At 40.7% G+C, this 12,082-nt stretch overlaps 1 protein-coding gene across 13 annotated transcripts in view; it reads right to left on the reverse strand.

The window, feature by feature from the left end:
• Positions 1 to 35: 35 nt before the first annotated feature.
• The window catches only part of syne1b (spectrin repeat containing, nuclear envelope 1b), a 137,606-nt gene continuing 125,559 nt past the window's right edge, over positions 36 to 12,082 (reverse strand). For 7 of the 13 annotated variants that reach the window (XM_036954559.1, XM_036954553.1, XM_036954548.1 and 4 more), the window contains 8 exons: positions 11,378 to 11,504; positions 6,867 to 7,078; positions 6,334 to 6,534; positions 5,067 to 5,195; positions 4,550 to 4,762; positions 4,193 to 4,288; positions 3,099 to 3,169; positions 36 to 1,350 (listed from right to left, as the gene is read on the reverse strand). In XM_036954559.1, coding sequence (XP_036810454.1) covers positions 1,110 to 1,350; positions 3,099 to 3,169; positions 4,193 to 4,288; positions 4,550 to 4,762; positions 5,067 to 5,195; positions 6,334 to 6,534; positions 6,867 to 7,078; positions 11,378 to 11,504 — 1,290 coding nt within the window. In that variant the 3' untranslated portion in view covers positions 36 to 1,109. The remainder of the gene's footprint in view (positions 1,351 to 3,098; positions 3,170 to 4,192; positions 4,289 to 4,549; positions 4,763 to 5,066; positions 5,196 to 6,333; positions 6,535 to 6,866; positions 7,079 to 11,377; positions 11,505 to 12,082) is intronic. The other 6 variants (XM_036954554.1, XM_036954549.1, XM_036954551.1 and 3 more) reach the window with 2 other exon arrangements.

Genomic DNA, 12,082 nt, shown 5'->3' on the forward strand with positions numbered 1-12,082 from the left:
TCAGCCATTTTGAATAAAAGACACAATCAAAATGAGAATTTGGCATTCAATATTTGTGATTTAGGCTCAGATATACATTATAGATATACATTTATATTATGTACAGAACATGTTAAGTAATCCTGGACTGTTATACATGTAATACTGAACGCACAGAGCCATAGAAAATATACCGTTGTTTTATAATTTGTTATAGTTTTGATTAATAGTAAGTAGATCATTTCCATATTTTCAATTAGAAAAATAACAACAAAATGTGTTCAGTACATTATTTCCATACAGTTCATATTTGTAAAGGTTTCTTATACAGTCAAACAGTTTAGAGCAAACAACTCTCATTATTTCATTTGTTTTACATACCCACTCAAAACACAATTCAGATTAAATAGATTCTTACACACACAGTATAGTTCATATTTTTAAAAGATAAACTATTCAACACGTATCAAGTAAAAGCATAAGTAAAATCAAAGATTATAACTGCATGCCAAAATACATGTAAAAAATAAATGCAATGAAAGTCATCTTAAAATGTTATCTTCCAAATTTTCAATTGTTACAACAGGCAAATTCACAGGTTACATGTTCTGTATTGAACTAGGTGTCAAATGGCAGCTGTGTTTCAACCCAACAGTTCCAGCATCCAGTTGATATCCACTGACTGCAGTCAGAAACATTTTTGGTTCTTACATGTGCTGCTCCAAAAAAAATGCTTTTCCAGTCTATACATGACAGACAACTAAAAGATGACATGAGTGATTCTATCAGCCACAAAAGATAAGTTAAGACAGCTGCTGTACTCCATCCACACAAAGAAGACACGTCCAAAGATCAGTTTGAGATTTGGGTTCCTATGTTTCTTGCTTATGGGGGGGGGGGGCACAAGGAGCCGAATGACGGCATTGCTTATCTGTCTATTCTTCATGGAAGCTGCAAGGTAGTGGAGCATTGAAACAGTTCCAATACAATTAAAAACCCCAGACTGTGATGATGTTCAAAAACCTCAACTGTCCTCCTCAGGTTCGTCTCCATGCCAGGGCCAGGCTGGAATATACCGGAAGTAATCTCGCTCGGCACCCAGAACCAAATGTTTGGTCTGTCATGATAGACTACACAGGAGGGGGCCCGTTGGTGTATTTGAGCATGGGGTAGAAGGAACGGGCAAAGTTATTGGACTGGCTGCAGCTGAAATCCCCCTCGTACATTGGCACCAGGCAGGCCATGCCCACCAGCAGCAGGAGGAGGAGCAACTGGAGGGGCACCGCCACGCACAGGACGCGGTACAGGAATGACGATGGTATCACCTCGGCGTCAGAAGGGGAGGAAGCGGACCCAGCGACGTTGGGAGACCTGATTAAACACGATTCGGGGAGCACACAACAACACCAAGCCAAGTAGATTTAGGTTATGATACCTGTAGAGCTACGGATCTGCATCCAGACCACACATCCATCCAAGTATACCTTATGTACTGTAGTTAGATTGATTAGAATAATACAATTTTAAAAAAAACTAGTTAGTTATAAGATATAAACTATCCCAAATCATCTTGAGGAACTACGGTATGGCAGTTCTTGAACTACAATTACGATGATGAACTGTGTATCTCCACAAACATGATCGAATAACCAAACGATATCTGTGATCAATACACTGACTGAGTCATTTGAATATCACTTGACAAACCTTTTCAAGTAACAATCCTTTCCAGCCCATAAAATAAATATGTGGAGCTGACATTCCTTTCTAAAGGATGCGAGGTGTTAGGATGCGTGACAAAAAGTAGCAGTTGAACATTTAAATATTCCAACAAGGGTCTCACTGATGAGTTTATATCCTGTTAAAAAAGCATGCCAAGACAGGAGCATAGCAGCATAGAGCAGTCTGTTTTAAAGGGGGTAGCTGTAGCTCTGCTCTTTTTTTTTTAGCATTAGTCAGCAGCAGAAGCATCGTAATACAGCCTCATTTGACTGTGAAAAACATTGGCTGCTGTCAAACTGAGAGGAACCATAATCAGTCAATGCAGGAAGTAAACTGAAAATTGAAAAGCAATGAGGGCTTCTTGAATTTCCTGAATTGATCCCCGCTCTGACCGGAACACTAAATCGCTACTAAATACGTTAAATAACCTGTTTGGACAATGCACAAGGGATGTAAAAGTAACAAAACAACAGCCGAGAAGAGTTACAGTACAGTGACTTTGCGGCAATGTGATACCTGATGTTGATCTGTTTTACATAGCTCTGAGGTCTATTTTATAACTGTGAAATTAGCTTACTCTAAAATGATTACTAACAATATGTGTGTAGATAACACTGATGTCTGTTTTACCCTCAGGTTTGACCGTCTAGACTCTAGACTGTGACCAAAATGCCCCCACCCCCCCCCCCCCCCCCCCCCTAACACTTCACAAATGGAGACCTGAGAGGCGAGACCCACAGATGGCAGATTGAGGGGAACGAGGGGGAGATGGTGGATTAGTTATGTGAAATAGAAGAGATGTCACACACAAGAGAAAGAAAGAGAAAGGAATAGAGAGATAGACTTGCTGCCATCACATTGTTCATTGCAGACACTTGCTGGCTTGGCAATTCAAAAGAAAAACTGTGTGTGCCCATCAGCAGTAGAAAAGGAGCGTTAAGGGCCCTGTATTAGAGAAACAGTTTACAGTATGTTAAGCACTCAAGGTGCATTCTTGGTAGCGCGGTTAATCAAGCAGCCGAGGACATTGGTGGCGAAGAGGCTTGCAAGTCTCATTATATTTTGCGGAACTGTAGTGTAAAGGATTTGTGGGATATAACCACCACCTACTGTAAACCCCTAGCCTCTACATAGTATCTAGAATGGTAGAAGATGATGGAATTCATTTAATCATTAACCTTAAATGAACCTTTGGTAGTAAGTAAAAAAATAAAAAATAAACAGCACTCAGGGTTTTCTATCCCTGTATCGTAATTTTTTGTTGCCGTTGCACTGTAGCGTTGCCCTGTACTGTATGTGTGCAGTGCAGCACAACGGACTGCGGTTTCAGAACAGGTGTAACATGTTCCACGAGTTCCATTATCTTCTGGGTGTTCTAGAAACCAGGAGAAAGGTACCTGTGTGGTCTGTGTGGACTGCTCACAGAGGGTCCAGAGGTCTGCTGGGACAGACTACATTTGCCCCGTTGCTGTTTGCAATGAACAGGGGGGGGGGGGGTAAAAGAAAGAAAGTATGTTTCAGTCCAGGCAAATCAAGAACAAAGCTACCGATGAAAAGGAACTACCCAAAATGAAAGATTAGAAAGGCAGCAACAAAATCAGATGTGTGAAGGAAGGTGACAACAAGATAGATAATTCAATGGAAAACAAGGAAACTGGCTTTTTTTTCAAAGTACACAGCTACTTTCAACCGCTACAGCTGAATGGCCATGCTGTTATTTTGAACAACGTGAATTCATACGCTGCTGAAGCACGACTTGTACTATGTCCTGAATGACTTGTTATGTGGGAGACACAAGACATACATGTACTGTATCTTAAAATCATTGAGATCAATCATCGGGATTGACTTTAAAAAAAACAGGTCATTACTTCAGAGAAAAACAAAAAGAAATTGGAGAATTGGATTAAATGTTCTACTTTGTGTTTTCAGCAGTATCAAAGAGCCAGTATTCCTTGAGCACTACTCTACAGGGACCTACAACTACAGAACACTAAATAATGGAAGAACAAAACAAGGAAGAGTCAGTCCGGTAGAAGTAGAAGTTTAGGGGGCAGAATTTGAGACGTAAAGACATGTTGACTTCAAATGTTCAAATTTGGGTAGAAATTGAAGTCAACTCAATCAAGAAGAGAAGGGGAAAATAAAAAAGGGGGAAGGAAAAAAGAATGAAAAAAAGAGAGGGAATAGCCATGTCTCCAAAACTCTGGTGGGTTTGGCTCGGGGAAAAGAAGACGTGCAAGGTGTAAAGGTGTGGAAACAGGATCAGAGTGTGGTGGCAAAAGTATATCAGTCGGTGTACAGATCAGAGGTGAGAAGGAGAGGTGCTGGGATGGTGGGAGGGAGTGACTCTGCATGGGCTTAAACTGGAGAAAACTGGGCGTTGCATTCGGGGACACAAGTGATGCACTGTCTGGGCCTTTCGGGGAGTACCAAACACTTTCCTTCTGGTAGAGCACCATGTTGCGCAAGGGGGACTACCATACGTTACCGATCGACGGCGACTTGGCGTGCTCCTGCCCGACACCGGGCTAATGGAACCAGAGGTGGTGTCCAGCTCATCAGCCGACGACCATGAAGACAGATCCTGAGAGTAGAGAGAGAAACAGGACCGAAGGAAGAGAGAGAGAGTAAGGGGAGGGAGAGACAGAAAGGCAGAGAGAGAGAGACACACACACACACACACACAGGGAGGGAGGGACCGAGCATGAGAAATTGTGTTAGATACAGTAAAGAAAGGCTCCAAATTTTTCTCCTGTACTATTTATTATTGTGTAATTTGTGCACTGCATGGAGGTGCATTCAATTGCTCTATTTAATTGTGCAGTACAAGCGCTGCTGTTCTGACCTGTTGGCTACTAGTGATGTTCAGAATCCTCTCCAGCTCTCTGAGGTCTCTGGTCACCTCCTTGAAGAGCAGTTTGAGGCGGTTCCCGATGACGTGCACCTTCTCTTTGGCCTCCAGACAGTCGCAGCCCTCGCTGTTGACCAGCAGCTGTAGGGACATGTCCTGCAGGGACGACACTTTCCTCTGGGAGTCCAGCAACTCACCACGGATTTGCTGTAGAAGGAGAGGAGTGGAGAAAAAATGGTGGCTCAGGCTCACTATCATAGTGCAAGGAGTTAGTGATTCACAGAATATGGTTTTTGCATGTTTAACATTGACTACATTGCAGTCCGACTGCGCAGAATCTCTGATCTATAAATGACCTTGCATTCTAAACAACTAATCATAATGGAATCAATATTAGAGATTCTGCATCAAACGGATCCCTAAAAAACACAGTTTTACTAGCCTCTCGTCACAAACAAGATTTGGTTCTGAGTTTCAGGATTACACATCAACATAAGGCTTCTCTACCGACCATGAGTGTTTTGTGGTGATCGTGGAGGGTGTCGCTGTCCCGGATGGGGTCAATGGGAACGATCTCGTTCCTCCTGCGGTCAATGTTCTCCAGCCACAGTAGCAGGCCGTGACTCATCTCATGGAAGTCCTACAGGAGACGAGATGTGAATACAAATGCAAAGACGATGGAGTATTCAGCACTCCACGCCACCTTCTATCAAAAGTCATGGCTTCTACCAAAAGTAACATATTTCACATGTCTAACTAATGATAAACCTTGATTTTGATGTCCAGGACACCGAGACTGTCTCAGTTGTCAAACATGCAAACAATATCTGTCCAGTTTTGGATCTTTGATTAAGTCAACAGTAGCCTGGTCTACTTCTTAATCTTCATCATGGAAATGCTACCAAAAATAATTTACTGAAATTTGTTACAAATGAGACGTGAGTCACCCGCGATTCACCAAACAACATTTTTAAAAAGAGGGAGCAAAGTACTTGGAGCATATGTTTTCATTTCAGTCTCCTCCATCTCCACTAACCGAAGTGAATTACTACTATTTTAAATGAACAGCTGTACAGAAAGCCAATTTACAGAGGAGGAATTTCTTGATGCAATTAAAGCCTTTAAATCAGGGAAAACTCAAGCACTGAATGGCAAACCAGTTGAGGTATATCAGAATTTTTTTCTGTAGAAATCTGTAGCAATCTGTAGAAACTATGAGAATAGAAAGGTTGGGGACTTTTGTGAAACATCACAGCACAGTTGAAAAATACATGGCTAAGACAAATAAAAAAAATGTATGGTATTCAGAGATAGATGGGAGGGGTTAAGGGGAGCTGAAGGGTGGGACATAAAAAATAAACACAAATACATTTTAAAAGACGAACGTAAAATATACTGTGTCTGTAAAATGTATATAGTATATATAAGCTGGAAGTAGAATCCTAAGTATTGTTATCCATTAGTTTACTCCAAATAAGGGAGGGATGATAGGGTTAAGTGAAAATAATAAAGGAAAATATATACAAATTATATATATTTCCCCCAAAATACTGTATATGGGGGACTAAAAATGATGCAGACAATTACATTGATAGAAGCCACTATCTACATGCAATTTAAAAGCTGATCTACCCCCTAAAAGCAAAACAAACCAAAAAAACTGTAGCCTGGTCCTAGATCTGTTTGTGCTATCTTGCAAACTCCTCAACGGCCATTTGAGTTGGCAAGACAGCACAGATCTGGGAACAAGCTAGGTGGATAGACAGCTGGACACCTACGTGACACTGCATGAGGGCATTCTGTAGTGCTGCCCTCCACTCCCCCAGAGAGGTGCCAAGTCTGTCCCAGCGGTTGTTCATCTCTTTCAACCTGGCCTGCAGGTCCTGGCATTCCACTGTGACAGACTGGACAAAATCTGCACTGCACAGGTTAATGGATAGCACAATGGCCTTACGCTTGTCAACAGCCTTCTGCAGCTCCTGTAGAAAGACATTATGGAAAGAGATGATTGGAGATGGTGTATAATATCAGCATAGTCTTTAAAAAAAAGTAACTTATGAGAATTAGGGTTGCAAAATTTCAGAAACTTTCCCTAAGAGCCCAGGTTTTTAAGAAATCCCATTTGGAGGATTCCCAATAACTAAGAGGGAATAAGCAAGGAGGGAATCCTCCAACTGGGAACCATCCAACCGGGATTTCTGAAAAACCCGGGAACTTTGGGAAAGCCTTGCAAACCTTGCAAGCTTTCTAATCTTAGTGAGGATGCTAAACACCCATTTCAGGACTCAGAGAGCAAAAACCAAAAGATCACCTTGAGTTTCTTGATGCGCATCTCCATGGTCTGGATGTCGGTGCTGAGGTCCAGGCTCCGCTGCTGCTCTAGCTCCGCCGCAGCCTGCTCCAGCCACACCCACACGGCATTGAGGTCAGAGTTGAACTGCTGCCACTGCTGAAGGTTCTGCTTCAGACGCATCTCTTTACTGAGGGCCTGGGCCTGCAGCAACTCCCAACGTTCTATCACACCTACACCACAGGGGTGGAAGAAAGGGATATTGTAATATATATACGGCGTTATACAATATAGCTATACTATATTTATCCATCTCTTTACTGAGGGCCTGGGATGGGGCAGCAATTCCCAGTGTTCCATCACACCTACACCGCAGCGGGAAGGAGTATTTTAATATTTATTTGGTAATGGGATATATACGTATTTATTTATTATATCTATGTCTTTCTATCTCTTTACTCAGGGCCTGAGACTGCAGTAACTATCCTACAGTACAGTACAGTATAGGAGGAAGGAAAGAAAGGGTTTGAAATGATTAATTTGGTAACGGGATATATGTGTAGTTTATCTATTATGTCTATGGCTAGTTATATATTCAGGCATTTGAGGTTCGATAGAACTTACAGCTCAGTACAGCCCAAAGACATGTGTATTCTTCTGCCCCAAAGGAAGAATCTGCCTTAAAACGTCTGACTTTGTACTTCTTTACCTACTTCTCTCATTGAGCCTACTGGCGCATAAAGGCAAAGACACGGCAGCAAACACACAACCACCACACAATGCTGTGTCATCGTTGACTACAAGTTCTGGGCATCAACGTACCATTGCTACTTTACATCTAAAGACCTCTCCATTAATGACTATGTTAAGCCTGATTTACAGTGCCTTCACAAAGTATTGATACTCCTTGACTTATTCCAGATTTTGTTGCGTTAAAGCATGAATTCAAAATGGATAAAAAAATAATAATCTCACCCATCTACACACAACACCCCATAATCACAAAGTGAACACCTGTTTTTTGAAATGTTTGCACAATTACTGAAAATGAATGATTATCTTCTTTCTGGGTAAGTCTCTAAGAGCTTAACACACCTGGATTGTGCATTTGCCCATTATTATTTTCAAAATTCAGTAACTTGGCTACTCAGGAACATTAACGGTATTCTTGGTAAGCAACACCAGTGTATATTTGGCCTTGTATTTTAGGCTATTGTCCTGCTGAAAGGTCAATTCATCTCCCAGTGGTTGGTGGAAAGCAGAGGAGCAGGTTTTCCTATAGGATTTTGCCTGTGCTTAGCGAAATTCTGTTTATTTTTTATCCTGAAAAACACCCTAGTCCTTAACGATTACAAGCATACCCATAACATGATGCAGCCACCACTATGCTTGAAATAATGGAGAGTGGTACTCAGTGATGTGTTGTATTGGATTTGCCCCAAACATAACACTTTGTATTTAGGACAAAAAGTGAATTGCTTTACCACATTTTTTGCAGTATTACTTTAGTGCCTTCTTGCAAATCGGATACATGTTTTGGGATATTTTTATTCTGTACAGGTTTACTTCTTTGCACCCTGTTAATTAGGTTAGTATTGTGGAGTACCTACAATGTTGTTGATCCATCCTCAGTTTTCTCTTATCACAGCCATTAAAATCACCATTGATCTGGTGAAATCACTGAGCGGTTTCCTTCCTCTCTAGCAACTGAGTTCAGAAGGACAAATGTATCTTTGTAGTGACTGGGTATATTGATACACCATCCAAAGTGTAATTAATAACTTTTTTTTACCCATCTACCAATAAGTGCCCTTCATTGTGAGGCATTGTAAAACCATCCTGGTCTTTGTGGTTTAATCTGCGTTTGAAACTCACTGCTCAAATAAGGAACCTTACAGATAATTATATGTGTGGGGTACACAGACGAGGTAGTCATTCAAAAAGCATGTTAAACACTATTATTGCACACAGAGTGAGTCCATGCAACTTATTTTGTAACTTGTTAAGCAAATTTGTACTCCTGAACTTATTTAGGCGTGACATAACAAAGGGGTTGAATACTTTGACTCAAGACATTTCAGCTTTGAATATTTAAGGAATGGCTGTACACCCCTTGCTATATTGTGGATAAAGAGTTACCTGTCTAACAGAACATAGAGGGTGTTCTTTAATGGAAGCCTCTCCAACATAATCCAGGTAGAATCATGAATTCCCCAGGGAAGCTGTCTAGGCCCCTTACTTTTTCAATATTTACTAATGACATGCTAATGACATTTGAGTAAAGCCAGTGTGTCTATGTATGCATATGACTCAACACTACACAACGTCAGCTACTATAGCAAGTGAAATCATTTCAACACTTAAAGAGATGCAGTTAGTTTCAGAATGGGTGGCAAGGAATAAGTTAGTCCTAAATATTTCAAAAACTAAAAGCATTGTATTTGGGACAAATAATTCACTAAACCCTAAACCTCAACTAAATCTTGTCATAAATCATGTGGAAATTGAGCAAGTTGAGGTGACTAAACTGCTTGGAGTAACCCTGATTTGTAAACTGTGATGGTCAATACATGATACAACAGTAGCTAATCTGTCTGTTTAAACTACCAACACACAGCTTGGACACCCATGCGTACCCCACAAGACTGGCAAAGCACAAACAATACTTAAAAATATATAAACAATATAATTATAGAGACAAACTTAAAATACCAACACGTGAAAAATACTGTACTTTATTAATGTTTCAATGGAACCACCAAAATCATTTATTGATTTAATTAAAAATCAATGTCCTCCAAATCAAGGTTTCACAATTAATGGCACCCTTAAATATTATTGTAAATAAATAACATCTACCAAAATTAAACCAGGAATTACATTCCACTTATTTAAGTTTATCTAAGTGTTAAGGAACTATATTGAGCCATTACATCACTTCCTTTTGCACTAGGGTATAAAAATGAGGTAACACACATGCAATATCCCTTTGTCATCCAACACCATGAAGAAAAGAAAAGAACTGGCAGTTCAAAAGAGACAGATGGTCGTAGACCTTCATAAATCTGGTAATGGCTACAAGAAGATCCACAAACAATTTAATATACCACTGCGCACTGTCAGGGCAATTATTAAAACATTAATAGGGTAGAGGGCAGAGGACGCAAATGCATTTTGCCCCCCAGGATAGGGAGGAGGATCGTGAGAGAAGCAATAAAATCCCCAAGAATCACTGTGAAAGAATTGCAGGCCTTGGTAGCGTCTTGGGGTCACCAGGTTTAAAAAAAGCACCATCAGATGCTACCTTCACAACCACAGGCTCTTTGGAAGGGTTGCCAGAAGAAAGCCCTTAATGACCACAAGACACAGACGCAAACGCTTGGAGTTTGCCAAACGTAATTTAAATTATGATTGGAAGAAGGTGCTCTGGTCAGATGAGACCAAAATTGAAAGTTGGTCAGATACAGCATCGGCATGTTTGGCAATGAAACAGAGAAGCATACAAGGAGAGGCACCTCATACCCACGGTGAAATATGGTGGTGGGTCAGTGATGTTTTGGGGCTGTTTTAATTCCAGAGGTCCAGAGGCACTGGTTAAGATTCAGGGCATAATGAATTCCACCAAGTATCAGGCAATTTTGGCTGAAAATCTGGTTTCCTCTGCCGGAAGGCTGGGACTTGGCCGTATGGACTTTCCAACAAGACAATGACCCCAAACAGACCTCAAGATCCACACAGAAATGGTTATGTGACAACAAAATCAATGTTCTGCCATGGCCATCTCAGTCGCCAGACCTCAATCCAATCGAAAACCTGTGGGCTGAGTTGAAGAGGGCAGTTGATAAGCGCAAACCCAAGAATGTGAAGGACCTTGAAAGGATCTACATAGAGAAATGGTCCAAAATCCCTCCAAATGTGTTCCTTAACCTTGTGAAACATTACAGGAAAAGACTCCATGCTGTTATCCTTGCCAGAGGTGGTGGCACTAAGTACTAAATGAGGAGTGCCAATAATTATGAAACCTTGATTTTGGTGAAATGTATTTTGTTTTAAATAATTGTATGATTGTGGTGGGTTCCATTGAAACATTAATAAAGTACAGTATTTCTCACATGTTGCTATTTTGAGTTTCTCTATAATTCTATTGTTTATAGTATTTGTTAAAGTATTGTTTGTGCATTGCCAGTCAGGCGGGCCAGTAATTTTGGAGCCACTGTATGTGGTAGTAGAGTAGAGGCCTGGGGAAGCACACTTGGTGTGTTGTGAAAAGTGTTATGAAATGTAATGTCATGTAATATTTAACATTGTATATAACTGCCTTATTGTTGCTGGGGTCCTTAATAAATACAAATACAAACATTTATTTGTAAAAATATTGAAAAACATAAATTCCACTTCGACATTATAGGGTACATTTAATCAATTTTAAATGCAGGCTGTAACACAACAAAATGAGGAAAAAGTCAAGGGGTGTGAAAACTTTGAAGGCACTGTATACAGTACAGTATCAACATCTGAAAGCCAAACGTTACCTGTTGTTTGTGAATCACCACCAATGGGGTCAGCGAGTCCTGAGGCCTTGTCCTCCTCCCCCTTCAGCTCGTAGCCCACCCTCTTCACCGTGTCTATACTACCACGACACTCGCCCAACAGACGCATCTACACAACACGACAGGACAGGCAGCGGATGGAAAGCATGTCACTGAGAAGTTCACATCATGTAATCCCGCTGAGTAGATACTTATTTTACAAACCACATGATTTGTGTAGATAAAGACACGTTTCCCAAAGACCTTCCATTGAGACATACAGTACCAGTCAAAAGTTTGGACACACAAACTCATTCAAGGGTTTTTCTTTATTTTAACTATGTTCTACATTGTAGAATAATAGTGAAGACTTCAAAACTATGAAATAACACATATGGAATCATGTAGTAACCAAACAAGTGTTAAACAAATAAAAATATAATTGATATTTTAGATTATTCAAAGTAGCCACCCTTTGACTTGATGACAGCTTTGCACACTCTTGGCATTCTCTCAACCAGCTTCATCTGGAATGCTTATCCAACAGTCTTGAAGAGTTCCCACATGATGAGCACTTGTTGGCTGCTTTTCCTTCACTCTGCAGTCCAACTCATCCCAAACCATCTCAATTGGGTTGCGGTCGGGTGATTATGGAGGCCAGCTCATCTGATGCAGCACTCCATCACTCTCCTTCTTGGTCAAATAGCC

Source organism: Oncorhynchus mykiss, chromosome 19, assembly GCF_013265735.2.
Source record: "Oncorhynchus mykiss isolate Arlee chromosome 19, USDA_OmykA_1.1, whole genome shotgun sequence".
Taxonomy (NCBI): Eukaryota; Metazoa; Chordata; class Actinopteri; order Salmoniformes; family Salmonidae; genus Oncorhynchus; species Oncorhynchus mykiss.